Source organism: Sander lucioperca, chromosome 8 (genome assembly GCF_008315115.2).
Source record: "Sander lucioperca isolate FBNREF2018 chromosome 8, SLUC_FBN_1.2, whole genome shotgun sequence".
NCBI lineage: Eukaryota > Metazoa > Chordata > Actinopteri > Perciformes > Percidae > Sander > Sander lucioperca.
Window position 1 is genome coordinate 22,234,243 of NC_050180.1, and position 27,980 is coordinate 22,262,222.

At 38.2% G+C, this 27,980-nt stretch overlaps 2 protein-coding genes across 5 annotated transcripts in view; one reads left to right on the forward strand and one right to left on the reverse strand.

The window, feature by feature from the left end:
• On the reverse strand, positions 1 to 15,615 carry cers6 (ceramide synthase 6). The gene is made up of 11 exons (XM_031298283.2): positions 15,199 to 15,615; positions 13,954 to 14,059; positions 13,710 to 13,840; positions 8,874 to 8,931; positions 6,760 to 6,810; positions 6,546 to 6,638; positions 3,912 to 4,040; positions 3,509 to 3,615; positions 2,120 to 2,276; positions 1,923 to 1,946; positions 1 to 923 (listed from the first exon to the last, which is right to left on the reverse strand). Exons 1-11 carry the CDS (start codon positions 15,366 to 15,368, stop codon positions 762 to 764), a joined length of 1,188 nt encoding a protein of 395 aa, XP_031154143.1. The 5' UTR covers positions 15,369 to 15,615; the 3' UTR covers positions 1 to 761.
• stk39 (serine threonine kinase 39) overlaps positions 13,740 to 27,980 on the forward strand; it is a 26,650-nt gene continuing 12,409 nt past the window's right edge. For 2 of the 4 annotated variants that reach the window (XM_031298249.2, XM_036004298.1), the window contains exons 1-12: positions 13,740 to 13,853; positions 17,523 to 17,674; positions 19,441 to 19,553; positions 19,890 to 19,998; positions 20,833 to 20,971; positions 21,350 to 21,405; positions 22,445 to 22,554; positions 22,803 to 22,904; positions 23,286 to 23,419; positions 23,558 to 23,606; positions 24,236 to 24,301; positions 27,857 to 27,979. In XM_031298249.2, the coding sequence (XP_031154109.1) occupies positions 17,569 to 17,674; positions 19,441 to 19,553; positions 19,890 to 19,998; positions 20,833 to 20,971; positions 21,350 to 21,405; positions 22,445 to 22,554; positions 22,803 to 22,904; positions 23,286 to 23,419; positions 23,558 to 23,606; positions 24,236 to 24,301; positions 27,857 to 27,979 (1,107 nt within the window). In that variant the 5' untranslated portion in view covers positions 13,740 to 13,853; positions 17,523 to 17,568. Of the gene's footprint in view, positions 13,854 to 16,881; positions 17,100 to 17,192; positions 17,412 to 17,522; positions 17,675 to 19,440; positions 19,554 to 19,889; positions 19,999 to 20,832; positions 20,972 to 21,349; positions 21,406 to 22,444; positions 22,555 to 22,802; positions 22,905 to 23,285; positions 23,420 to 23,557; positions 23,607 to 24,235; positions 24,302 to 27,856; position 27,980 lie in introns of those variants that run through there. The other 2 variants (XM_031298277.2, XM_031298267.2) reach the window with 2 other exon arrangements.

Sequence of the window (27,980 nt, forward strand, 5' to 3'; positions counted from 1 at the left end):
CATGTTTTTTCATTTATTGAATAACTCAAAAAACGTATGTCTGTCTCCTTAGAGGACAAATGGCCTTTCATGAAATGCTTACCAGAAACGTATCAGAATACTTAACCAAATGCTTTAATAGGGAATACAGCATCTAGCCATATAAGACACACATAATACTGTTATTGACATCTCTTACACAGTTTGAGTGGAGAATGTGTTTTAAAATGTGAGAAAATGTCACACATTTTTGGCACATCTTTGGGGGTGTAGCGTTGAAAGTAAACCCAGGTCTTCAGCATTTTTCTTATACTTGTCATGATGTGTGGTGTGAATAAAACATCTGTGTTCAAGATTATTTCATCTTTAACACTGACATCAAAGTAAAGTAGATGTCCCACCATCTGCAAACATATTTATAAAAAAAAATAAATAACAGAAAAACACGAACATAAGACCCCCAGTATGCCTGACTACTGTATGTTAAAGTAGCATGCTTACATCATAAATTGGAATTTCATTCACTGGCTAAACAGAGAGTGGGTTGTACCAATAGGAGTGCTTTGATATTTCACTGAGTGCAGTTTGATACAAATATATAGATGAAGAGAATAAATTGCACGAGGAAATTAGTAAAGAATCAAACTGATAACTGAAAACTGCATTTACACACACACACACACACACACACACACACACACACACACACACACACACACACACACACACACAGAGATTGATGGATGGATGGTGTCTTTAGCATGGCTCCAATGTTGTGTTAGTCAGTGTTCATCGGCATATGGGGGTCCTGTCAGGTAGCCATTGGTCCCATGATTTTTGTTGGTCCCGTTGGTGGTGCTGCTGCTGTGGAGCTTGTGATTGGGTGGGGGGCTGTCATCCTCGTCAGAGCTGGACTCAATGTCGCTGCGGTCGTCTTTAGAGACCTGCAGAAATAAGAGGGATGGTTGGAGATTACATTTTTCTTAATAAAATTCTTATCTGTGTCGTTATCTGTGGCAGCCATGTGTGGCGGCGATATAAATGGTCTTTTGTGTGTCAAACCAGGAGGCGTTCTGCCAATCAATATCAAGCAACAGGCTGTAAAAGCCATACAAACTATTTTCAAAGAGACCTCTGAACATGACATTATTTTGACTGCAACTAATGATTTTTTAAATGATTTATAATCTCACCATTGTTTTTTTCGATTGATTGCTTTATTATTTAGTCTGTAAAATGTCAGAAAATAATGGAAAATGCCCATCGCAATTTCACAGAGCTTGACCTTGTTTTGTCCTATGAACAGTCCAAACCCATACACCCATATTCTGTACATTCAATTTACAGTGATTTGAACAGAATCATAAGCGCACCATTTTTTGTCAATCAACTACTATATTTATTAACGTTGACATTATATAATCAAACATGGCAAGTGTAGATTCATCCAACATAATAATAGTTACAAATAAATTGACAAATGAATTACTAATCTAAATTAATTTACATTAATTGTTTGGGAACCATGAATGTCTATACAAGATTTTGTGTCAATCCACCCAGTAGATGTTGAGATTTTCACACGATAAGTGAAAACTTTAACCTGCTAGTAGCGCTAGACTAAAGGGCAGGAGATCACCAACTAATCTTTGGGGGACCGGGAATGTCTGTACAAGATTTCAGGGTGTATATGTACGTACAATAGTTGTTGAGATATTTTAGTCTGGACCAAAGTGGTGGACCGACCAATATACTGACATTTGCATCCCTGGAGCCATGCCAGGAGCATATAGCTAAAACTGCACTGATTAGGTTAGGGCTGATATTGACAATCGGGGTCATGATGAATGCAAATGATTACATGGATGTTGGAGACATGAAATTATACACAAAGCACACAGCACACCATTATGATTGAGATGCTTCCCTTTAAGGCTACTTACATGCAACGGATTCCATTTTCCCACCTTGAAGGATGCAGGTTAGCATAAAGAATAGAAAGGGAAAGTCAAAAGTGGCTTTTGACAGCACTACACAGTATTTATGTACTAGCAGCAAAACACCTTATCATGCAAGAACAGGTATAAATGGAAGGATTATGCAGAGGGACTTGAAAGAAGAGCTGAGTGTAGTGACTCACCTTTCCTTTGGAGATGGTTTGGCACGCTGTCTTCACTATGAGGTAGGACCAGAAGGAGTGAAGTAGCTGCAGCAGGATCAGAAGCAGGTTGAAGACCCACCAGGACGGGTAGGGCCCTACAATCTCCCAACTCTCGAACAAGGTGGTATTTAAAATCCTTCCATAGCAACAGAGGGGGAGGGAGATAATTAACTTGACATGTTTCATTAGAAAAACACAAGGAGTAAAAGCTCTCTCTCTTAGTGGCAGAAGCCAGTGAAAAGAAACGAGGCGGGCTCTGCTCCAGCTCTTCGTCTTTCATGCAACACCTGCCCTTTAATGACATGTCTGTAGCACAAACAGACGTGTGTCTTTGAAAAATAATTTTGTTCATAGTCCAATATATGTACAAGAAATATGTATTTAAAATTGCTAATGGAGAAAAAAGAGTGGCGGCCTGGCTTCACATGACATGCGATCAAAACTTCAAGGATTCTTGTTAAATATATCCCTGAGACAATTCCTGCAAATGGCTGTCTGAATCATCCTCCAGATACTGAAGCCATGGCAACAGCTTTACAGTAATGACAACTTTACTACTGGTGTGGTGGGGGCTGACTAAAATGTAGTGTATCATCATTTTACAGTGAAACAAAGGCAGAGAGCTGTGGAGTGTTGGCTAAAACTGTTTAAAAAACTGTCTTACAATGCTGCACATTAGTTTTTTTTTATTATTAAAGACAAGCTTAAATCTAGATGCCTGAAATATATTTTCTGTGCAGATCAAGAATGGATGGTATTTTATAGAAAAGCAGACAACTGCAGCTGCCCGACTGAGAAACTAAATCATGTCTCCATTTGCTTGATGACTGATGTACACGCTTTCAAGGACTAACATTGTGGTAAAAAATATATATATATCTATATATCTATATCTATATATATATATATATATATATATATCTCTATCTATATATAGATATATATATATATATATAATATCAGAAAGGCCTGTTATAATTGGCTACAATTTGAAATGCTGAATAAATGCAATGTAAAGCAACACCACACAATGATAAGAGATCCTTATTAGTAAAACAAAAACTCTTAGATGTTTTAACAAAAAGATTCAACTCCAGACACTTTTCAATGATGAAGCAATGACCATAATGTGCTGCATTTCATTGATTTGTTTGGCTTTATTTGAGATGTTAAAGCTGCTGTATCCATAGTAACTATTACTTAGCAACAAAATTCACAGAGATGTATCTGAACTGCAAACCGTTGCGGAGAAAGAAGTAAAAAAGCACTGAGATCTTTGTGGCACTGACATGCATTTTCAGGGATGGTTTGACAAAATGTGCAGAGCATCACCTAACTATGGTACACAAGAAAGAGAATTACACTCACCAGACAGGGTAAACTCCCAGCCTGGAACTTATAAAGAGAATTGCAAACATTGCAAACAGGAGGTTGCACAGTATCTGACATTTGGCATAGTTGGCCATTTTGGCAGCCTTGGTAGAAAAAAGAAACAACCATTAATCTGGACATGTAAACAACTGCTTGAAACATCTCTGACAATATAATTAAAAAGCTCTAGTTTCCAACGAAGAGTATGTTGAACATGCACTGTGCCTGTATGATACAGTCTGCCATAATGTTCATAATATAAGGACTGTAGTTAAATGTAGATAAAGATGGATATCTAAGCATGTAAACTCCAAACACTCACACCCACACACCCAACCATCTTTGCCTCCCTTTGCCCATCTGTCCATCCACAGCCTTTACTTCTATCAGCCATCCTCACCTCTATCAGCACGTCGGCTGCATCGTGGAGACACATGACCAGAGTTCCAACTCGTGCCATGTTGTTCACGTAGGAAAAGGTGATGAGGGAAATTGTTGCCACATGGTGCAGGAACATGATCAGGAAATCCTGGGGACACAGTTGCCATGGAAATGTCACACAACTAACGTACTGCCTCACGACTGTTTGAGTCACTGCATGCGATACCTACTCAGGGCATCTAGTGCAGTGCCGACGTGTGATGAAATCACACACATACATTAGCTTTAACATAACATTATTATTATTATTATAACATGATGTATTCATTCTTTATTTAAAAAATATGACAAGGCCCCTACTGCTGAGTGGCTATTTTCAAAACTGCCATGTTTCCATGGACTTAAAAATGTGCTTTGCCCAAGTGAATAGCTGCACAACGTAAAACCTCCAGTTTTTGTTGTGGTAAACCGTGTTCGTCATATGCCACTGTGATTGGCAGCTATGAAAAGATATACAAAGTTATGACAAAACAATAATTGTTCACCACATACACAAACAAACATAGCAAGCCCCCCCCCCCCTGAGCAGTTAGGGGTTTAGTGCCTTGCTTAAAGGCGCTGCTGCAGTCTCGAGCTACCAGTCCACACTCTGTACGAAACTTGGACTGAGCTACTGCCGCCCCAAAACATATTAACAAAATGTGTGCTTTAAATATCAAAAGTTAAAGTTCTCCATGCAGACAAACTGCCCCTGTGACTGTTATACTATTATATTTCATATCTTAAGGTCATTATTAGTAATGCATAAATTAGAAAGCATATTTTACTGTTGTAGTTGGTCGAGGTGGAGCTACTTTTTAATGATTCTTTATACTGTTGGTTAGTTTAATCTATAACAATGCGTCATGTATTATAAACTTTTCAAATCTTTTGTATGTCAAATATTAATGTTTTAAAGTAACTAGTGACTATATATGTCAAATAAATGTAGTGGAGTAAAAAGTACAATATTTCCGTCTGAACTGTGGTGGAAAATAAGTACATATAAAGTGGCATGAAATGGAAATACTCGGGTAAAGTACAGTACATGCAGCAAATGTACTTAGTTTACATTCCACCACTGTTTAAATATGATGAAAAATCTCAGAATCAAGCATATTACCTAAGCTCAACATAATGTAAAACAATTAAAATTGTAAATAAATGATAGTTTAGGTTCAGTCCTGTCTTGGTACAGTATGAGCCGTAAGGTGTGGGATAGCATTGAATGAAGCCCCAGGGGACTAAGGATGCAGACAGCTGGAATGGAAAAGCATTCCTCTAGCAAATCTTAAGAAATGTATCAGCTCAAAGCAACCAGAACCAGTCCCAAATGGAGACAGCATGAGAAGGAGGACGAGAATGAAGAGTAATGATGCAAGATACAGAATGAAAGCAAGGCAAGAGTGTGCGGGGAGAACATACTGGAATTGGCAGGGGATGCAGAGGACCTCCTCAGTGTAGTACTGTGCATTAAAAAACTGAAAGGAGAAACAAAAACAGACAACATGCCAACAGTCAACAAAGAGATGACAGAGTGACGGCATACACAGCATGGCATCATGAGGGCTGCTGTGAGTACAGTGAGTGAAGTGTTTTTGTGAAGAGGGCAGAGCTGGGGATGGACTGGAGACAGGCGTAAGATCATGGCTGGAAGGCATGCAAATTGATACTTAATGAACCAAAAGTATAGCCATTTTCATGACAAAAAAAGAAGATGAAAGTGGGTTGATGAATGTTTGTTCAAGCTAATCTCAGTTCTTACAAAGACTGACGAAGTTGAACCTTTTTAAAACTTTATTTATAGTACAATGTGTTTAATGTGCATACAGTATAAACCTATAATCTGGAATATAAAGCTTGCTGGAAGTACATTTAAATGGTTAATATACATGAAAAAAGGCAGTGCTATCAGTGACATGTAAACACTTGTGATTTTTCAGGATTAAGTAGGAATGGGTGATAAAACTATGCTCTTTTCCTATTGCTTTTCCTACCAGGATTCATTATTATTGTCTGATATAAATATTTATATAAATAACGGACTAAACTTGAAATATGTCATTACGTGAAGAGAAACCATTTCAGTTGATCTATTCTTCAAACTTTTATATGTTATTTGAGTATTGTACGACACCATCATGTAACTGATTATAAAAGCACAATAATTTGCTGATCGTATTACACAAAAGCTTACACAATATCAAACAAAAACAGACTGCACCAATAGTTGGGGAAAGCTTGAGAAAGAGTTTTGTGAAGTTTGATAGTGAATCCAATTTCTGAATGTTTGAAAAAGTGTTAATCCTTTTTGCCCTCTCAATATTTTGTTATTTCACACATCAGTGAGAATACATTGAGGAGGGAAGCAAACAGACTAAATATTACAAAGTCATGGCAGTAAGAAAAGAGATGGACGGCAAGGCAAAAATGATGTCTTTTCTGTGACAAAACTTACAATGGCATAAACAGAACAGACATTCCTGATGTGGAAAAATGTGACTAAAAGTGTCACTTTTTGCCTTACAGTAGATCTTTTAACAAACATTCAATTATCCATGTTATTGGAGATACATGTTATGCATATCTTGGTGTGACTTGCAGTCATTCTTACCTTCCTCCTGATGTCTGTGAATTGGGAAAAGAGTAAGGAAAGGTAGAAAGACAGCTCCAGTATATAGTAATAATGGATGTCCACAGTCAGTGGCTGCATAAACACAAAAAGCAACAAGGTTAAAACAATTATTTGAGAACTAGGTAGTTTTGGAAATACAAGTCATCTGGTTGTATCATGATTACTGAAGATGGGTGTATGAAAAGACTTTTACCTGGTAAGGGTAGTTGTACCAGCACTCTTTAGTGTTCCAAAGCCATGCAGTCTGCAGAAAATGAAAAGAGTAACTTCAAAATCAATACCTTTTTACCTATATGAAAAAAATAAAACTAGACTATATTTTAAAAATGTCAAATATCATAAAACTGTGACTGAATGGCATAGGTTAAGACAGCATTGTAATACAATGTACTGTGAAAACTCCAGGGATAACGTTGTAAAGACTTTGTTGTTCAATCCCTGAGAAGTCTCATATGTTGTATTTCAATGAAACCTAGAAAGAGCAGGCTCCAGGCTCCATTACCTGCAATATAAATGCAGTGTTATGTTGTTCCCACACATACAGTGGAGTTCAATTCAATATGTAATTTCAGATTTAACACATCAATATTAATGTGAACATTTTCGTTTCTAAAATACTGAATGGCTGAAAGAGATTTTGTTACAGTGCATATACTTTGACATTAAAGGAAGCTGGATTACAAAGGAACCAGGCGGGTTCATCCTCATAGGAAGTCCTGAAAAAGGATATGGCATCAGGACAACAAGAGAAATGGTAGCTGTAATACATAAGAATGTGTAAGCAAACAGTGACCCATCACTGTGTGACTGAGTTTACATCTCCTGCTCTCCTCTCCAGACCTGCTCTATTAATAAATCCCACAGAGACTGGAGCCTGAGGCAGGGATTGAACTATTTGCACAAAGTGCTTCATCATGCAACTTTTTGCAGATTTGTCCTACTCTGCTATCTCAACTATTGCTCTGTTGATTATAAACATTTGTGCCTTTTTGTAAATATATGAATGTAATATATCATTCTATCTCAGCCACATATTTCATTAATATTTAACTGGCACATTGGACAAAAATACAAAATAAGTTCTAAACTCTCACAAATGCTGCTCAAACTTTCTAAACAAGGAGAGCTGTGTTTAATACTCTAATCTCCCATATATCCCCTGAACTACGCGTGGCACAGCGACGAATGGTAACATTGACATTATCGATTTTCACAACATTGGCAGAAGCATTTGAAAGGTAAAAGTGCTCTGACAAGAAAGCCTTCAATATAAAAAATGGCCTTCAATATAAATAATGTTGGCATTATGTTTGTTAGAAAGGTTGGCATCAATGCATGTAGCTTACGTTAGCCGCTTAAGCTAATGTTCTTGCTAGCCCACACAGAGGATAACTTTAACGTTAACGTCCATCATTTCTGGTACTAACGTTAGCTTAAACGCCAGCATTGCGGTTGGTTCGCCGGTATTAAAACGTTCAGTACTGCCATTGTGCCTTGACTTGATAGTTTTTTTATGTGTATAGTTATGAAGCACATAGAAAACATGTCAAAAGTAAAGCATGCTAACTTTATTTTGAAGCGCTAATTTAAGCATGTGGTGTTGCCAGATTTCCCTGACACCAATAGCCCAATCATAGCCTTGAACCAGTCCAATTGTAATATTATTAAAGAAAAATGTAAAACAACAACAACCATATTCTACTGTTAACACTCAGCATCTTTACGTTACTCTGAAGCAGTAACGTTAGGTTTAATGTACTTTACTGTCAGGTAACAGGTAGCCTAACTAGCTAACTATATAGCTACTAGAGTCATATCAAATGTCATTATTTTGCAAGCAGTCATTTCAAGTAAACATTGGAATTGCACATCCAGCAATAGCCAGCAATGGCACATATCATATGACTTCCAGCAGCAAACATTCAAAAGAAAGACAAATCATCACTGAGTCCTACATACTTAGTGAAAAATGGATTTGCATATTTAATGCATGGCATTGTTTAGCATTGGGTTTTTTTTGTCAGCTGCTCCCTCTTTCCTTTTAAAATCCATTATTAATGAACAATTTGTGCACTAGGCTTTAATACACATTGCCTTTATACAATTTGTTCCCTTAGACCGGAACATCAATTTTACTTGCCAATCTCATGACTTGGCGCTAATCATGTCAGAAACCACAAGATTTTCATGCTAGCCATGTACTTCAAAATGTGCTATAGAAAATGGTGTTGAACCTCTGTGACTCAAACTAACTAACTTTAGTCATAACAGCAGGCTGATGCTCATTTGTCTGTAAGGAAAGCTTACCTTTTTAAGGAAACGCACTCCATAGGTAAATATGTATAGATAGAATGTAAATCTCCACCTGAAAGAAACAGAAAAAAAAAATGCACATAATGTACAGTAACTACAACAACAAAACAATGGTAGGGAAGGTGATCATGAGGTCTGAGCTAACAAGCAGAGAAGAAACTGCTTCAACTGACACTTCAGTGATCAACGCCTTGCTGAGCAGGTAGATGTGATCTCCAACTTATAACAGTCAGCAACTGAAAGGAAGGATTTAAGACTGTCCAACTAGCAAGCCCCCCTTTCCACACAACTCTGGAAATTGCATCAGACAAAATCATATGTGTTTCTACAGGGAACAAAAGCTAATTATGTCTGATAGGCTTGAATGAGAGACCCCCTGTTGTGTGTTATTAAGTTGTCAGAGCATTTCACAGATTTGTAACCAATTAGATTAAATGTTTTTACCAGTCGAGCCTATATTTTAGGATATATACATTCACTTCTTAATACAGTGCAATAGTTTTATGAAGCAAAACATACAGAACAGGCAGGAAACAAAGCTTGATTTCTGTGACATTGAAGAAAACATTGAAGAAAACATTGACTGATGACGCCCCAGGCTGTGACCGAAGCTGTACGACCTGTCATGTGAGAGGAGTTTTTGCATACTTTAAAGGTTGTGCCGTGTGGTTGTTCCAGCTGACCTCAAATCAAACACATTTTGACATCCAGAGCCTCCAAACACAACATGACATGAACACTCAAAAAGAGAACAGGATAAATCAGCTTCTCCAACAGACATAGTCATTTTTGGTGAATGTTTATATGATATGCAGGATATTCATTTGTAACTCTTTAATAAATGCTAGAGAAATTCTAAGCGGGTTGGAAGCTGCCATTAACTGCTTTTTGTGCTTGATAAACCATATTGTAAAACCAAATTAACTGGACAAGTCTACCTGGCACATAGTAAAGACTGTTGCATGGCAACTAATTCATCAAGCCTGCAAGAGTCTTTTTCAAGTGCTGAGTCGCTGCTATATAGGTACAATCACAATGACTCACAACTGCTTCCCGTGAATAGTTATAGTTTTTTCCGAAGTCAGGCACATATCATTTTTGTAATTGTGAGTTACGTTTCTTTTTCAGATACAGTGTTGATAAAGACTGGTTGTGGGAAAACTAAAATGTTATTAATTTAATTATCCTAGAGCTGCTGTTTATTTTCTGCACATAATGTAGCAGAAACTAACCAATTACAATTTTATATTCATTAGTGCTCGGTAGTAACTGTGGAACAGAATTATGCTAATGTATTATGATGAAGAACTTACAAACATATAACAAAATAAGAGTAGGCTTATGTTTGGCATATGTTATGTATGTATGGCTTATATCATAATAGCTTGATTATACATTAATGAATCATTCATGATATCTGATGAGACTATGGGTTTTAAATTGGGACGGATCCACTGATTGCTATTAAATCAAATGTACCTGTTTGGACAAAGCATTGCCTGAGAAAAGGTAACAATGTGACTGTAATGCAACTTTGATTTGATCAAAAACTCAGTAATGAGGCTGGCTTTATTATGAGTGTAGCACCTAGCTTTGGACAAAAAAAACCAATAAAAAGCAGACCATGCTGGCTCATTTAATTCCACGTTGTCACTTCTCCAGGTGGGTAGTCTGAGCACCAGCTGGCTGCAACTGCTTACATTCAAATGGTTCAATATGACAATTAGTCATGAAGATCAAGCTTTGATCACAATTCAGTTGTGCAAAAGCCTTGATATATTCCCTCTTTGGTTGATGAAAAGTTGAAAAAAACTTGTTAATAGCCAGTTATTTTACTGTGGTGCTAGAAGACTGTAACTAATTAAAGAGTTTATGGCTGTGGTCTCTCAAGAACACACGTAAATGGCTCATCTCTCAGCTGTTGTAAAAGCATCTGCTGACCACAAACATGCTTATTAGATGTCGGCTTGGTGTCTGCTGAGCTGCTTCTGGAGAGGTGTGTTGGTTAAAAGGTATGAAATCATTCACCAACATATCGGTCATAGGAAGAGCAGTAATGAGAATACTGGTAATCTCAGCTATCAATAACATGTTTCTACAGAGTTTAATTGCCTAAATGTATTTTTGAGAATCAACTGCAGCCTTTGATTTTGTATCTCATGAAAGTAAAGAAGAGGAATGACAAATTAAAAGATCATAGTTAAAGGCTAATAATTGTCAAGAAAATGCAAGTGTTCATTTTTTGTTATTAATGTGATAGTCTCGCTTTGCCAGACCCACCTCCACAGCGCTGCGGAGGAGGGTCTGGCTAGTCCACACAGCATTCCGGGATGGGAGAAAAACGTGCTCTGGTTTATTGGCATTTAATCACAATCGTCATGACACTGGGCAGAACCATGGTGCCGCTGCAAAATAGCCTCTGGAAGGAACTTGTTTTGGTGGAACGTGTACGTTCAAAAGTTGTTTTAGTCGTGCAACAGAAAACTCAGATTGGACAGATAGTCTAGCTAGCTGTCTGGATTTACCCTGCAGAGATCTGAGGAGCAGATTACCATAGTCCTTACAAATCGACCAGAGTTTAAAATTCCAACACCGATAACAGTGAAATCCGCAATCCCGTCGTGGATATAGACTAGTAATGTGAGATAAGGCATTATAATAAACCACCCAACTCAAAAACAGCAACAAAAAAAACTATTGGAAAAGTTTAGCATTTGGAGGAATTTGCTTCCTTAACGAGAGTTAGATGAGAAGATCAATACCACTCTTGTATCTGTATGGTAAATATGAAGCTACAGCCAGCAGCTAGTTAGCATAGCTTAGTACAAAGACTGAAAAACTGGCTCTGCCCAAAGGTAATAAAATACATCTACATGTATCAGCACCTCTAAAGCTCACTTATACATATGGATATACATATACGTATTGAGATATACTGTGTTAATTAGCTTTAGAGGTGCTATTGGTATTTCATTACCTTTGGGCAGAGCCAGGCTAGCTGTTCCCACTGTTCCCAGTCTTTGTGCTAAACTAAGCTAATCGGCTAATGGCGGTAGCTTCATACTTAGCATACTGTACAGATATAAAGGTGCTTATTAATCTTATTATCCAACTCTTAGATAGGGAATACATCTAAAATTATTATTCAACTTATAAAAAGATGAAAGGTGAAACCATTCCATTTGATCATACATCAAGTATTAACTGAAGCCAATGCAATGATAGATATTACAAGATAAAAATAGTAAATATATTAAGTTTTTTAAAATCTTGTCACAGAAATACCCTCAATATTTTAAAAAAGTTCAAACGTTTTGCTTCTGATGATTTCTTTGTTATCTTTGAAAGCAGAGAAGAGAAAGGAGGAAGATGAGATCAGACAAGAGGGGCAATTGAGGACATCAAAGCCTACTTCTTCGTCCGCCCGCCCTAACCAAGGAGAACTGACAAGAGGAGGGACTCTCTGGTAAAACTACCCTGAAAACACGGCTCATCTTAATTTGTCATTTAATCTCATTTTAAGGCTTTAAATTAATCTTTCTTAACACAAATAACTTCTGCCACTGTGGTGAAATAATACTTGTCTCCAGTGATTTTTTCATTGTTTTTGTGTAAATGACGAACAATTTCAGTTTCTGTTGTAAAAAAGAGGTTACTGTAGGTTTCTACAGGTTTTCAAAAAAGAAAATCAATATATGAACTTGGGATGTTTTTTTCTGTATTTACTGGGGAAACAGAGGCAGTAACAATAGCTGGTTAACTAAATCTATGCAGGGTCTTCATTATTTCCAGACCAGATGTGTCTGCTACATACTGTTTGTTTGCATTATGAAAAGACAAAGAATGCTATCAGTCGGCAACAGCTGTGAATGAGGGCCTAATTAGAGCACAATCACTTCTGGACGGACTGAAGCTGGCACTGTTTGGAGAATTGCACCGTAAGCAACTGAGACAGAAAACCTGGCCAAACTATTGCAAAGCCCAATATCGTCTGCAGTCAATTATGCTGCATGTAGATAACAGCTTACAGTTGCTTAGACAGATTGAATGCCAGCTAAGCATGTTCAATAAGCTCACAAATATACAGATATTACAGAGGAGAGCAAACTCAGTCTCTTCTAATTCATAAGAAAGCAGGTTTGCTTTTACAGATTCTTCTGTTAGGTTGTAACAGGAGTCCAGTGGTTTTATCAGCCAGCAGTGTTCTCCTGAGTGAACAGCAGCCTCAGGCAGATCAGAAGATGTGAGGCTCCCTGTGTCTCAAACTGCCAGATTGGCTCTACTGTTGTCAGACATGACTCTACTCTGACAGCCACACTGGCTTGTTGGCCTTTAACATCACACTGCTAAGTAACAACAATCTTCCTGATGGCAAATGCTCTACTGCAGATTAGCCAGTTCTGCGTTACAGCCTGGGACTCATTTGACGATCATCCCACAGCAGCACCAGCATTCGTGTTGCAATCTTTATAAGCCATGTAAGATACAGTTAACGGTTTGCCAAAACTGAAGTACCATCATAATGGTTTCTCAAATGTGAGGACTCGGTCTTGGACTGTTTGGAAACAAGCAACATTAAGCAACTGCAGAGTTTCCCTTCATTTCCACACAATATGGAAATTAACTTGTAGGAACATGAAACTTGCTCTGAAATTGTTATCATGCCTGCTTTTACTACTGTCACGGTTGTGTTATTGGTGAGTGATAAAGCAGTGCAGCCTATTTGAATAAGTCTTCACTTACAACTGTATAACATACAGAGAAAAATGGCTTGCAGCTAATTTAGGGAATGCTATATGTTGTGGTGTTAAAAGTGAATTTTTGCCTTACATGCTTTCACAGAATCGGGCGAGAGTGCTGGGCTTCTCCTGGTTTCGGCGTTGTCTGAACCAGCGCTGGATGGTCCGCACATCCCAGTCGAGCTGCTTGGACAGGCCCTCCAACCTCTTCTCATCTGGGTGCTGGTAAGACAAGGTACATACTCTATGTCTTAGATGTAGTTTTCATTGTGGCACAAATGTCATGAGGTCATGAGATAAAACATTAACAATAATGAAGTGAACACATGCACCACCTTGGTTATAGCAGTGAAAACCTTCTCCAGGATAGCATTGGGTTGCGCTTTTTGTGGCCCGTTGGCTTGGATCTTCAGGCCCATGGCACATGGTCTTGCAATAAACCTGCAATTAAAATATCATCTTCTAGATCAACACATAGATAATATCTTTTTGATGAATTAAATGCAAATTGTTTAAATTTATGGACGGGACACAAGGCATGCAATCACAAGGAAGCATAAGTTATCTGCACCTGACACGTGCATCTGCTTCCTCCCAATTCTTCTTTTACTCTACCAGAACATGACAATGTTTTGACCACAAGTGGTCTTACACAGGACATCTTGAGGAAGACCATTTTTGGTTGAAATGTTGACATTTACATGTAGAATAAAAGAAGAACTGGGAATGACACAGCAGTGAGAAAATCATAGGTTTTGTCCTTTTGACACAAAGCATTTGGCATTATACTGCAAACCACTTTACAAATCGTGTGCAGTCTGCACATTTCTGATTGCATTTAGTAAAACACTTGAATTGATTTTTATTTTGGCAAACAGTGATGCGGGGATAGGCAAATAGCTACTCAAGTTAACAAGTCAACTATGTAAATATACAATGAATACATTCATGATAGGCTATATGCATTAGCTCATGGATTTAACACATTTGAGTCATACATTAGCCTTCTCTGTTTCAGATGATCTTCACTTTATGAATTAACATACTGTGTTTTCAGGGATAAATACTGAACATGAGTGAAGGGTTAAGTGGGGCTCCCAGAAGAGACTTCTGACACACATATGCATGACAAGCATTGCTGTGACCATCATGGCTCTGTAATAGTCATAGATAAGATGATGCAACATGCACCATATCATAACTGGAGCGGTAGAGTTAAAACAAACCACCGGATTAGTAAAAGGAGCCTGTCTCCAGCATGGTGCTTTGTTGAAATTCAGGTTTGAGCTGAGAGGACAGTAACTGGATTTGGGCAAGTATGGCAACTTGGCTGCACTGTGTGTGTGCTCTCTGACAGATGCATCAAATGCAGACAGCGCGTAATGCTGCAGGCCTGCAGAAAGAAGGATGATCAACCGTGGTGATTTGTGGGCTAACCAGACAAGAAGCAATTGTTTAGATAACAGACTGACAAACATGGACAGCGGGGTGTGCGGCATCATTCACTGGAGCATTTCATCGACACAACAAAAACGTACTGTACCACAGCCACATGGATTATCGCATGTGCTTAGACCCACCTTTCGAAAACCAGCCGTATCATAAAGATGCAGAATGCTAAAGGACACGCCAGATAGAGATCCTCGGCTTGCGGGAACGTTGCTTCATCTGTGTTTTTTAAGTCAGCCCAGGTTACATTATGTGGAAGCCAGAACCTCTCGTTCCAAAACCACGCCAAAATACCGGCCATCTCCCTGCAGCAGACACCGTGACCGGGTGGAAAGAGAAATCGACGGCCCGCTGTATCCCGGTGCTCTCTCGCAGGCGATCTGACCGTGCAGACTCGGCTGATGATGAGATATCCGTACGAGGTCGCCGTCCGTCCGCTTCCCCTCAGCTATCCCAGTGTAGGGAAGTAGACTCAATCAGCTCCTCAGCAAGTGATTGGTGCGTTGAAATGTCATGCAATACAGTCAGTGACAGTATAGGCTACGTTACAGTATGCCAGCTATAACAGCGTAATCAAGGTAAACCACTTTTTTGTATCGCACCTTTAGAGTAACTCAACCTAACAGTGGAGGTATACTCCAAACGGACTAAGACTGAACGGCTTTTTGTTTTGTTTATTTCGCTAGTTTTACACATTTATTGCTGTTATATTAGTAGGAAACCCACAATAACCTGCCTACCAGGTGAGGTGTCAACTTTAATGTATTATTATTGCCAAACTCAAATTGATCATTAATCAATTGTTAGTAAAACGGTGAAATTTAAGCGCAATTAGAATGGTAACACTTGAGCGATGGGTTTCAGATGACATCATGTTGGTAAACCACGCCACCTAATGACAGTTTTGATGTAGGCTAGTTGACCTCAGGGATGTGAAATTCATTAATTAGGCATATGTGACCTAGTATTCTTATGTTCTTTAAATGGAAGAAAACCAAACCTTCTCTCTTGGGGCACCTATAAACTATATGTGTTATAAATATATATATATATATATATATATATATATATATATATATATATATATATATATATATATATATATATATATATATATATATATATATATATATTGAGGCAGTTTGTGGTGCTCTTTAACTGTATTGCATACAGAGAGGTGTAATATCTTGTCCAAACATTTATATCACTGGAATATTACAAACATCTCTCATTATAAGGCAACAGAACCACAAACTATAGCCTCCAAAATGACCTTAAAGTCAAATTGAGACATCTTTAAAACAATTTTAACAAAACACTGCGTATCATAACCTTCAGGGATTTATTGCATGGTTGTTCTATACACTGCATTTGTTTTAGCTCAGTGTAAACTGGCAACTCAGTGTATATATCATATATAATCCACAAGCACAGTACAAAAGATAAACATTAGATTTTTTTCATGCTTTATATATGCTGTATGCGAAATGCAACATTAACGTTAATAAGTAGATAGTATCTTTCTTCTAGAGGGTATATTTAACGATTCTGTAGTTTAATTGTAGACACATTATATATAAAATAGAACAAATAGGACAGCAACTAATGATTATTTTCAGTAGGCTATAGATCAATCTGCCGATTATTCTCTTGCTTTTCTTGTCCCACCAACAGTCCAAAACACAAGGCTATTCAATTATCTATCACAAAAAAAAACGATTACTGGATCAACAAAATAGTTGCTGATTAATCTATTGACCAATTGACTGTTTCAGCTCTAAAAGCAAATTCCTATGTTCTATATTTCTGGATGGATCAACGGTGATTACTTTGTCCTTCAGTGATCATACGATGGACAATATAAAGATGTGATGGCGCCATCTACTGGCCAGTGTTAATAACGTCACTTGCAGTTTTGACTGTATGTGACATGAAATCGTCACACAAACGCGGCGCTACTGTCTCACACTACATCCATGGTCCCACACAGCTGCCAACTCGGTTTACCTGATAATAATAAATCAACGTCCAGGTATTTGAACATATTAGTTGCTTAATATATTTACAAAAAAAAAAAAAAAAAAAAAAAAAAACTCAATTAAAGGTCTGGATTGCAGCCATTGAAGCCGCATGGTTGTTTCCCAAGACTATTAATAGTTATTTTAATCAATGCATGCCTCCCTGTGTGTATTGAACCATTGTGTCGTCAACTGGCATGTCACTGTATGGTGTGCGCGTGTGTGTGTATGTGCGCGCACGTGTGCAGTCCGTTATTTTCCGGGTTGTCTCATCGCTGGCGATAGTTGCTGTGCAGCAGTCGCCAGCTGACATTTGTACTGAGGAGGTGAGGTCAAATTTCTCTCTCTCTCTCTCTCTCTCTCTCTCTCTCTCTCTCTCTCTCTCTCTCTCTCTCTCTCTCTCTCTCACACACACACACACACACTCTCTCTCTCAGTCTGTCTGTGAGATAGGCTGCTAACTAGCGCAGAATCATCATCATCATGGCGGATCAAGGCGAAACTCCGGCTCCTATCCTCCACCCGCAACCAGCGCTGACAACCAGCTGGCCAATTACCAGGGAGTCGTACGAGCTGCAAGAAGTCATAGGTTAGTACCCGGAGATGTGATAAACGCTATAGCTATATTAATATGGAAAGGCATGCCGCGGGGGGTTATCAGCTGTGGATGACGATGAGGGGCCTACCGGCTTTTTTATATGCAGTAGCCTCCTGCAATGCTTTGCAATGCGGATGTGAACAGGCACGTTTAGAGACTACCGGTCTACATCAGCTGTGTTTGCGACCCTGAGGAAGCCGAATCAGTTGAAATGCATGTTACTGTACGGGATCACTTTCCCTAAGCGTGATTTTAGTCGCTCAGATGATGGAGACCTACTCCAGCAATGCCGGTTTATGGCACGTGTCCAGTTTATTAGCATTACTAAAATCCCAGATAATGTGGCAATGTGTTATTTCACTTGTGTTGTCTGTGATGGGAAGTCATCTCTAGTGAGCAATGTTTCGAATGTTAAATGTACTTAATACTAATCATAACTTAATAAATAAATAATTCTATAATAGTAATAATTATAATAGTGACAATAGTAGTTAGACTAAAACTCTGAGTCTCCCTAAATAACAAGTAAGAGACTCAACTCCTTGCAGGGCTGTAACTAACTTATTCCTATTATTGATTACTCTGTGGCCATTTCATGTTAGAAAAGACTGAACAATGCCCATCATATTTTCTCAGAGCCCAAGAGCAATGTCTCCGATCAACAGTCTAAAACTCAAAGATATTTAATTAACAATTATATAACAGAAAAGCAGCAAATCCTTATATTAGATAAAGCTGGAACTAAAAGAGCTTTACAAGTTTTGCTTGATGACTTAACCGATTACCATAATAGGTGGTGATTCATTTTCTGTAATCGATTAATTGCACTTTACACTCACAATTGATTTGATTGAACTCAAAGGCAGTGAACTGCATGCTCAATCAATTGTTAAGTCTTGTTTACCATCCTAGAATAAAAATGTTGGACAATATATAGTATAGTATAATATATACTTTATGTGTTTTATGGAGTTGTTATCATGATTAACCCTATAGTATAGTAACACTATTACTTAGAAGACTGTGGATATGTCGTATATTTATGAAATAGTTATATATGTACTGTAGGATTTTCTATTGGATTTTCTTCCTATAATTCAACTTATTTCAGAGTTTGAAAAAGTTGTGTCCTTACATAAGTTACAGAAGTTCAGTGTTGTCATGAATAATTTAATTTTAGAAATATTACTGAATAACAACAATGAAAATCTCAAATGTACTGACAAAACGCCAAAGGAAGTTGCCTGAATATTTTTGGCACACTGTGTATGAGCTAAAATGTCATATCAATACTGATAAGAAGTAGCACCACAGCTGTGTACTGCTGACTGTAATAAGTTAGTGAGCCCCCCCTCTCTGTTCTCATAATCAACTGGTAAGCAGTCAGATCTCATGCGTTCTCTCCTTCTCCTTATCTCCCACTAACAGTTGGAAAGCAATACACTCTGTGTCACAGCTTCTTGGCATTAACAACTTCACTACTCCAGCGTGGCTTGATTTGTAATTAACCAAGTAAACAACCTATCACATAAAAAACAGTTCTGTAATCAAAGTCAGTGTATGTCATTGTCTGCTAGCACACATGAAAGATGAATACCATAACACAAACACAAAACCTAAGGCACAGAAGGCCAGACAAATACCATAAAGCCACAGAGTGATGCTGAATTTAAGAGTTGTCTTCCAGCTGTGTGTGCTGTGTGTCCCTCTTTGCTCCTGTCCACTTTGTCATTGCTCTGTTGTGGCTGTGACTCCAGGCAGCGGGGCCACAGCTGTGGTGCAGGCAGCCCTCTGTACCCCCAGACAGGATCGCGTCGCCATAAAGAGAATAAACCTGGAAAAATGCCAGACCAGCATGGATGAGCTATTGGTGAGTACAATAAATGTTGGCTTATTTTCTAAGTTAGTGTGCACAGAGTTTTTTTGTTCTACTATCTAATGCTGTACTACTACTTTTTTTCTGATCCATATGATTAATGTTCTGTGTAAGTCTGACTAGCAATATTCATAAATGCACCTAAGTGGTTGTAATACTGAATAATTTTCTTTGAGGTCATATACACTGAGATTTATATCAATTCCTATTACTATATTTTCTCTATAGTTAGAAAGTAAGTACAAGTTGTGGTTAAGAGAAAAATAAAAAAATCTGTTCAGTTTAACATAATTTGACATGTCATATCCTGTCATTTCTCTTTCACAATAGAAAGAAATACAAGCAATGAGCCAGTGCAACCATCCCAATGTTGTCACCTACTACACCTCCTTTGTAGTTAAGGATGAACTTTGGTTAGTCATGAAGCTTCTGAGTGGAGGTAAGCTTCGGCTACCAAGCTACCTGGGACCAAATCTACCTCTGGCTTGATAATACATGAATGCTCAGTGAATGTTAAGATGCTATATGTTTGTGCTTTGATCTGCTGCCAACTATGTAACAGCTGCCTGGGTTATAACTCACTTATACTGTAGTTGTCTAAAATGAAAAATAGTGCAGTTATACACAGCTACCTTAAAGCCGTAGCTTCACCTAGTGGAAAAGTCACGTGATGCCACTGGGTGCTAATGCTCGTGAAAAATAATTTGTGTATCCGCCCCGTGATTCGGATCCGCTCCAAAATCAAATTGGTTCTTCCTTGGCCCATGCTACACCCTTCCACCAAGTCTCATGAAAAGTAGTTTTTCTGTAATCCTGCTGATAAACAAACCAACCAACCAACCAACCAACCAACCAACCAACCAACAAACAAGCAAGCAGACAGACAAACCAAAAACATTACCTCCTTGGTGAAAACATAACATTTTTGGTGGAGGTAATCCGTATTCTTTCAGCACAGTATTTTAGGCTGGCTTTATTACAGTTATAAGGAAGCAGTAGCATACCCTTGGTTGCATGCTATTGTAAACAGCTTACAGCTCTCTCTTGTGAAGGAATTATAGCATGGATGTTACTCACTTTAATGTACTGCCTATTATGTTTAACTGTTGAAAGGACAACAAGCGATTAACAGACACTGAAGTAATTTGCGCCTCAATATTGATCACATAATGACTCAGAGTAACACTGCAGCTGATTTGTGTTTTTCATTAATATGTAAAAAATAAGTGAGTGAGAATTAGAATGTTTTTGTTTTTCTGTGATGTTTTTTTAGGCTCGATGCTGGATATAATTAAGCACACAAACAAAGAAGAGGACAGAAATCGAGCGCTAGATGAGCCTATTATTGCTACTATATTAAAAGAAGTCCTGGAGGGCCTGGACTATCTACACAGAAATGGACAGATTCATCGGTAACACTTTTACCATTTTAACTTGTTGATTTTTTTTATTCTCTAGTTTGCTGTTTTGATTTCAGTTTTTGATCAGTTTATTATAAGGGTTAAAAATAACACAGTTTATGATATATTAGGGGCAACGGTAGCTCAATCTGTAGGGACTTGGCTTGGGAACAGTTAAACAAATGGCTTAAGTTATGAGAAAATGTAAAATGAATCAGGTGCAGTCATATTAATGGGCAAGCACTGCAGTTGTTGACTGTTGTTGATTCATTACAAGGTCACTGCGAGGCAGGATTAAACCTCTGTCAGCCCCTTGGGCAGAGTTCCATCAATGCTGCTCCACATTACTTTGTTGTTTGACTGTTGCTGTTTGCGTTTTGTTGACCTCAGGGATGTGAAAGCTGGGAACATACTACTGGGAGAAGATGGATCCGTTCAGATTGCAGGTGTGTTCAACATGATGCTAATGTTGTACTCTGTTAGGCCGGCCACACACTGGCTGCGTGGTGTGAGCGTGGCGTTTCTGTTGCGTGTCAGTTGCGTGGCGGCTGCGTGGCATTTTCTATGTCTTTGCGCACCAGAAACATGTCTGACGCTGCGCTGCTGCTGCTAGCCTTGTCTGTACACATGTATGTTTCCCATTGATTTACTGCACTCAAGCAGTAGTATACTTCATGTTAAACATAAATATATACTGATTTGATAACAGCAAAGACAACATCGGCAGTATTGATGGCAAAATAGGCTACAGAATATCTCGTTCTGTATTGACAGGTGCAATATTTGAAAATCGATAATTATTTATTATTGTTTTTTTAAATTACATTTATATCTGCATTTATGTCAAAACCTAGAGACTTTCAAACATCAACACGTCATTTATTAATATGTATTTGTGTCAAAATTACATATAAACATCTTTTCCTATTCTATTTTGCCTGGAAACGCTTCCAACGCGCTTGCGTGTTGCGTGAAAAATAGGCGTCGGTTCTGTTTCTAGCATGCGCGCGTTTTTGCCGTGGCTCGAGCCGCTCCTGAGATGTGCGTGTCACGCAGGCAGTGTGCAAGCTCTAACCTGTTAACATGGGAGCCGAAATAAAAACGGACACGCCACGCAGCCGACACGCTCACGCCACGCTCACGCTCACGCTCACGCTCACGCTCACGCTCACGCTTACGCTCACGCCACGCTCACGCCACGCACCCAGTGTGAAGTCAGCTTTACACTCATGCTTTTCTTTAATTTAATACGACTAAAACCATAAATGCCTAAATGGTGGAACTGAATTCACAGACTGTATGAATACATATTTCGACTACTTTACCTGTCTGTCACGAAGGTGTTTTAACACAGATTTTTAAATTAACAAAATACTGTACTGTAAATTGTCTTTTTTTTTTTATTTTGATCTCCTAAACAATCCTTGACTGCAGCCATGTTCATTTCGACACATAGTTCCACATGTTGTTTATCTATATTTTCAGATTTTGGAGTAAGCGCATTCCTAGCCACAGGGGGGGATATGACTAGAAACAAAGTACGAAAGACATTTGTTGGCACGCCATGCTGGATGGCGCCAGAGGTGATGGAACAGGTGAGTCTATCTCTCTCCATACAAAAAGGCAGCTGCTGGTGTAAAGTTCATCATATCTCATTCAACATGTATTTGCCTGAGTTTACCTCTGCTGCACTTAGTGCTAATCCATTTCATGATGTAATGATATTAGCTGATGTATTTTTGACATGTTAACCACTAAAATCACAACATTAGAACAACAACATAGAGCCCCAGAGATTTAAGTGTATTTGATATTACAGATTATTGTAATTATATACCCACAGGTTCGAGGCTATGATTTCAAAGCAGATATATGGAGTTTTGGAATTACAGCCATAGAGTTAGCAACAGGCTCTGCACCCTATCACCGCTACCCTCCCATGAAGGTGAGTGTTCTAGATGGTGTTATTGGGTGTAAAATAATCAGTGTGGTGTCCTAATCACATCTATTTTTGTGGCTTTCACCAGCACTGTCAAAGAAAAGAAGAAAGCAGAGCCCATGAACTCTTACTTAACTTTCCTCTAAACCAATTTGTTTCTGTGAGATTTCCTCAACACATTATGACTTGCTGCTTTTGCTGTAATAGGGAAACCAAAAAACTAATAAAGAGGCATCCTTTTTTTATCTAAAGGAACCCATTGCTTTTACTTTTCTTCTACATTTCTTCAACTATTTCATGCTTGGAGTTTCTTCTCTCATCTTCAATTTTTGTGTTGCTGCTGAAATGTGAGGGCGGTTCTGAGCATTTTTTTTCTTGTCATTTTAGGTTTTAATGCTTACCCTACAGAATGATCCACCCACTCTAGAAACGGGTGTAGAAGACAAGGAAGTGCTAAAAAGATACGGAAAATCGTTTAGAAAGCTAATAACTATGTGCCTTCAGAAGGATCCTGCCAAAAGGTTAGGCCCACATCCCATATATCAACCAAATATGTCAGTGAAGAGCACAATTTGTGAGCAATAAAAAGCACCCGTTTAACATTCAGATAGTGCTGTGTGGTGATGTATTTTCAACAATGTACTTTTCTTTATCTCTAGGCCTACAGCTGCAGAGCTTTTGAAGTGTAAATTCTTCCAAAAGGCCAAGGTATTTGTTTCATCTCAAATGTTTGACTTGTTATTAGTGTTCTACGTTTGGCCTCATGCCAACTCCAACAATGATTCAGTCCTGTATGTTGAGGTTTTTTAGTTTATGATGGTTATACATACCTTAATACACCGAGCAACATACAGTATAAAAGGTTCACAAGGACACTGTATGTATTCATCACAATATACTATTGCAGAAAAAATTACAATGGAAAAAGGAAAACTTATAAATCTTTCCTTAATTCAATTCTATATCTTTTAATTCTATGTCTTTGTCAATAATTGAACATAATGATCTTTTACAAGGGGTGCCCTTAAGTTCTAGTTCAGAGAAATGAAAAGCTGAATATCTCATCTGTTAGCATAGTTTGTATAGTGTTAATTTTATGAAGGGGATTTAGCAGGACCAAGTACTGAAACCTCACTATTGTTTCCATTTAAACTGGTTTAGTCACTGGTCTAACTTTAAACATTTTAAAATAATAGATAACTTAACCTTAAACACCTTCACATACCTTTTGTACTTCAACCAACTTAGTTGATTTCTGAGAGCTACCATTTAAAAACACAATACTTTACAACACTATACGAAATTTTTGATTCGTAATTTGATTTTTTTTCTTGCAGAACAAAGACTATCTGGTTGAAAAGCTTTTGTGTCACGCACCAAAGATTTCCCAGAGAGCGAAGAAGGTATGTTTACACAAACATTCCCTGTCAAATAACTCAGTTCGTGACTAAATATGAACAAAGTATGGCAGTACAGTATGTACATTCAACACAAGCTTCGCACTCTGACTTTCTTAAGCACCTCACACACTTAATGCCTAACCTGTAGATTATGTAAAAAAAAAAATATATGGGCCACTGCAGCAGAAAATGTACTGAGATCTTGCGTCGGTGGCTCCCAGTGCAGCTCTCTGTATGGGGCACCCACCAGGATTAAATGAATTGTTACCATTAGAAAGGAGAACTTTATTGCTCAGTTGCCCACTGGTCACAGTTTACTGGGAGGAAGTGCAGTTTTTAGGCACAGCTGATATTGGTTTCACATAACACTCCGCCTGGATGGCCAGGACAGAAATGGGAACAGAGGGCCATTGCCAGAAGGCAGAGTGGCCGAGTGGAGGGGTGGAAATTCACTGACTCCTAGGGAGTAAATGGAGGGCATAGCGGATAGCAGGGCTGTTACTGTGTATGTGTGTGTATTAATGTTATGCACAGACAGGACAATGTGTCAATAAAGAGGGAGGCAATTGTTGTGCGAGTGGCATCATGTTGTTGAGGTTTGTTGATAACTACAGGCATCTTTAGCAGTCACAACAATGAATGGAATGACACTTATTGCTAAACTGATGTGATGATTTATATATTAGGCTTTGTCAATACAGTTTAATACAGCAACCACTTTTCCAATTTAGACTGTATTCACATCTCTGAAGCAAATGATGTGAGATTTGATATAATGAATGCACTTTCGCAGACTAGAAGCCATTTATCCCAAAATGGAAATGCACAATCACATAATGCTTACTGTAATTAATATTACATATTTGTATGTGTGGAGTCCTGTTAAAAGTGTAAAATAGACAGTATGCACAATAAATACAGCCAGGTAATGTCTGATTCACCTGATAGCTTCGGTGGGTGAAATGTATAAGCCACAGAGCCAGTGTCCTTGTTATTTTGTGCTGATTTGACCTGCAGAGTCATTTCTGTTATACACTGAGCAAGCATTACCCAAAGCTTGCAGAGACAAGCAATACTGCCGAAAGATTGTGGTCTCAGGATGCTGTGACCTCTTTATATCAAGACTACTGTGGCCTCGCTCTCTTAAGATCTTGTCCAGTTACTCCCAAACCTCCTTGACTTCTTTAAACTGCAATATTGTCCCTCTGCCCTTTTGCACCTCCGTTCCTTGGTGTTCTTGTTCTGTTCCTGTAGTTTCTTTACTGTGTGGTAAACACATGCAACTCTACTCCCAGGAAACAAGTGCTATGTGGGTTTAAGAGACTTAAAGCCAGACAGCTAAAACCATGGGACCTAACTTCCCCTTGAACATACTCCAGTAAATGAAAAGGAGATGGCAGATCCTCCAGTCAGCTGTCATCAACAAAGTCATTTTTAATTAATCCTTAATCTGATGAAAGGAGGGAGAAACTCAAGAATGATTTTCTAAAAAAAAAAAAAAAAAAAAAAAAAAGAAGTAAATCAGGAATACAGGAAATCGTCTCTAATTGCATCATATTTGAAATATGAATGTAAAACAAAAAGATCATGTTCAGAGTCATATAGTATGAACTCTAGATGTATGTGAGTTGAGTAACCAACAGAGGGCACCCTGACACCCACAATAGAGCTTCCAAATGAAAAATTGAGTCTTTATTGTAAAGATTAGAGATTAGTGGCTTACAACCAATGTGGGCTTGAATCATTGATTTGTTAAAAGTTAGAACATATAAAGTGATTCATGTTGAGTTCAAATGTATGGCCCATTGCACAAATCATGATGGAATACTGAGTTCTGCATGGACTCTTTCTGAAGCCTGAAAATACAGGGCATTTTACCTGCATCAGTTTTATCCCCTGCAAACCCTGATATCAGCTATAACCACTTTTACATTCTGAGCAATTTTTCTATATTTACTATTTATTTATAGTTACAGTATTTATTTAAATACATTTTCATACATTTACAGTGGGGTGATTTTGTTAGCTGCATGTGTGTTAGTTAGCTTATTTGGTGTTTTTAAAGGAGCCATGCTCGTAATTTCGTCCATGTGTTACATTTCTGTGTTTTGCTGAATGACAATAAGGAACTTTGAATCTTGAAAGTCGGTCGGGTGATCATGTATAGCTGCAGGGTGAATTGATCTGTGTCTGTTTTGCTCAAGGACCCTGAGCAGAACTGGGGGAGCCTTGGTTCTATGTCAGGTTTGGAAAAAAAACCTGACACCACCAGAGCGGTAGTGCTTCTTTAACTTTGCCCTTGTTTAACGCTGGGGCATTTATATGACCCTGGTGCTAGTAGCTTACATGTGCTGTCTCTTCTGTAATACTGTGGTGCTTTCATATCTTACCTCACACTGCTAGACTAGTCATGTGTTGCTTGCTTTACACACTCCTGCAGACTGTAGAGCTGCAACAAGTAACAGGCTTTAGGGATGACTCTGCCTTACTTATTTGCTTTATCGTTCTGGTTACATTCGCAGTTATGCTACTACTGGTGTTTAACCATTGGGTATCTCTTATACGTTGCCTCTTTATATGATTTATAGAGTTTTCCCTTGTACTGTGCTGTACTCATTGTGCTGTAACCAGGCTGTGCCTACTAAACTGATACAGTTACTATAAGCAACTCAATGCAATGGTTTCTATTGGAGTACTGAGCCATTTTGTCTGTCAGTGTACTGACTGTATCACCAGTGTTGTAATGACCTTTGAAAATGAGCCAATTGAATCTACAACCTATGACCTATATGATGCACCAGGGGTCTGCGAAAGATGTTTAACAAGAACATTTTCACAAGATCCTTTTCCTTTTATAACAAGATATTTTTAATGTTATTATGACATATTTTCTCATTATTACTACGTACCAAATGATTCAGTTATAACAACATAACACTTTATCATTACCCACTTAGACTACAATATCATCTGCTGATCTTCTTCTGGTTTTAAACAACATATTAAAGTTTTTTGTTGTAATAATGTTTAGTGTTACATAGCTAAACGTTTGTTTTGATAAAATATTTAGATTTTGTGAAATAACAAGAAGATTTTGTGATATAAAAAGATGAAGTGTTATGTTATTTTAACAAGAAACGTTTTTTGTAAAAACTGAATAATTTGGTATGTAGTAATAACAAGAAGAATATGATATTGTCATAATAACATGAAAGGGATCTTGTTATAATGAGAATCTGGGACCCTCTTTTGAGTGGCAGCAATATGCTGCAGCATCAGACGTATTCAACAGGCTAAGTGAGTTGAATGTGGCTCTGTAAATGTACTTTTAACATCACTAATATGCAGCTGAGGTTCTCTCAGTGTCAGTAGTTTCTCTCAGGGAGGGGAAACTTTATGCTCTGCACAAGGGTTCCAGTGCTATAACATAAAGGCCTGTAAAACCTAATGGAATCATGGATAATGTAAACCACAATTTACATAGGTGTTTAATTAAAAACAAACAATAAATTACGTTGTTAACATTAAGTGTGCTGGCTGTGTGTTGTGATGGTCCAGGTGAGAAGAGTCCCAGGCTCCAGTGGCCACCTGCACAAGACAGAGGATGGAGACTGGGAGTGGAGCGATGACGAACTGGACGAGAGCAGTGAGGAGGGCAAGGCAGCGGTGAACCAGGGCAGGG

What these genes read in the sequence shown, in the direction of transcription:
- cers6 (XM_031298283.2), bottom strand. Translation starts at nt 15,368, where the DNA reads ATGGCCGGTATTTTGGCGTGGTTTTGGAACGAGAGGTTCTGGCTTCCA. An exon ending in ATACGGCTGGTTTTCGAAAG is followed by an intron (nt 14,060 to 15,198) that starts GTGGGTCTAAGC and finishes TTTTAATTGCAG; the next exon opens with GTTTATTGCAAGACCATGTG. An exon ending in TCACAGACATCAGGAGGAAG is followed by an intron (nt 4,041 to 6,545) that starts GTAAGAATGACT and finishes CTGTGTCCCCAG; the next exon opens with GATTTCCTGATCATGTTCCT.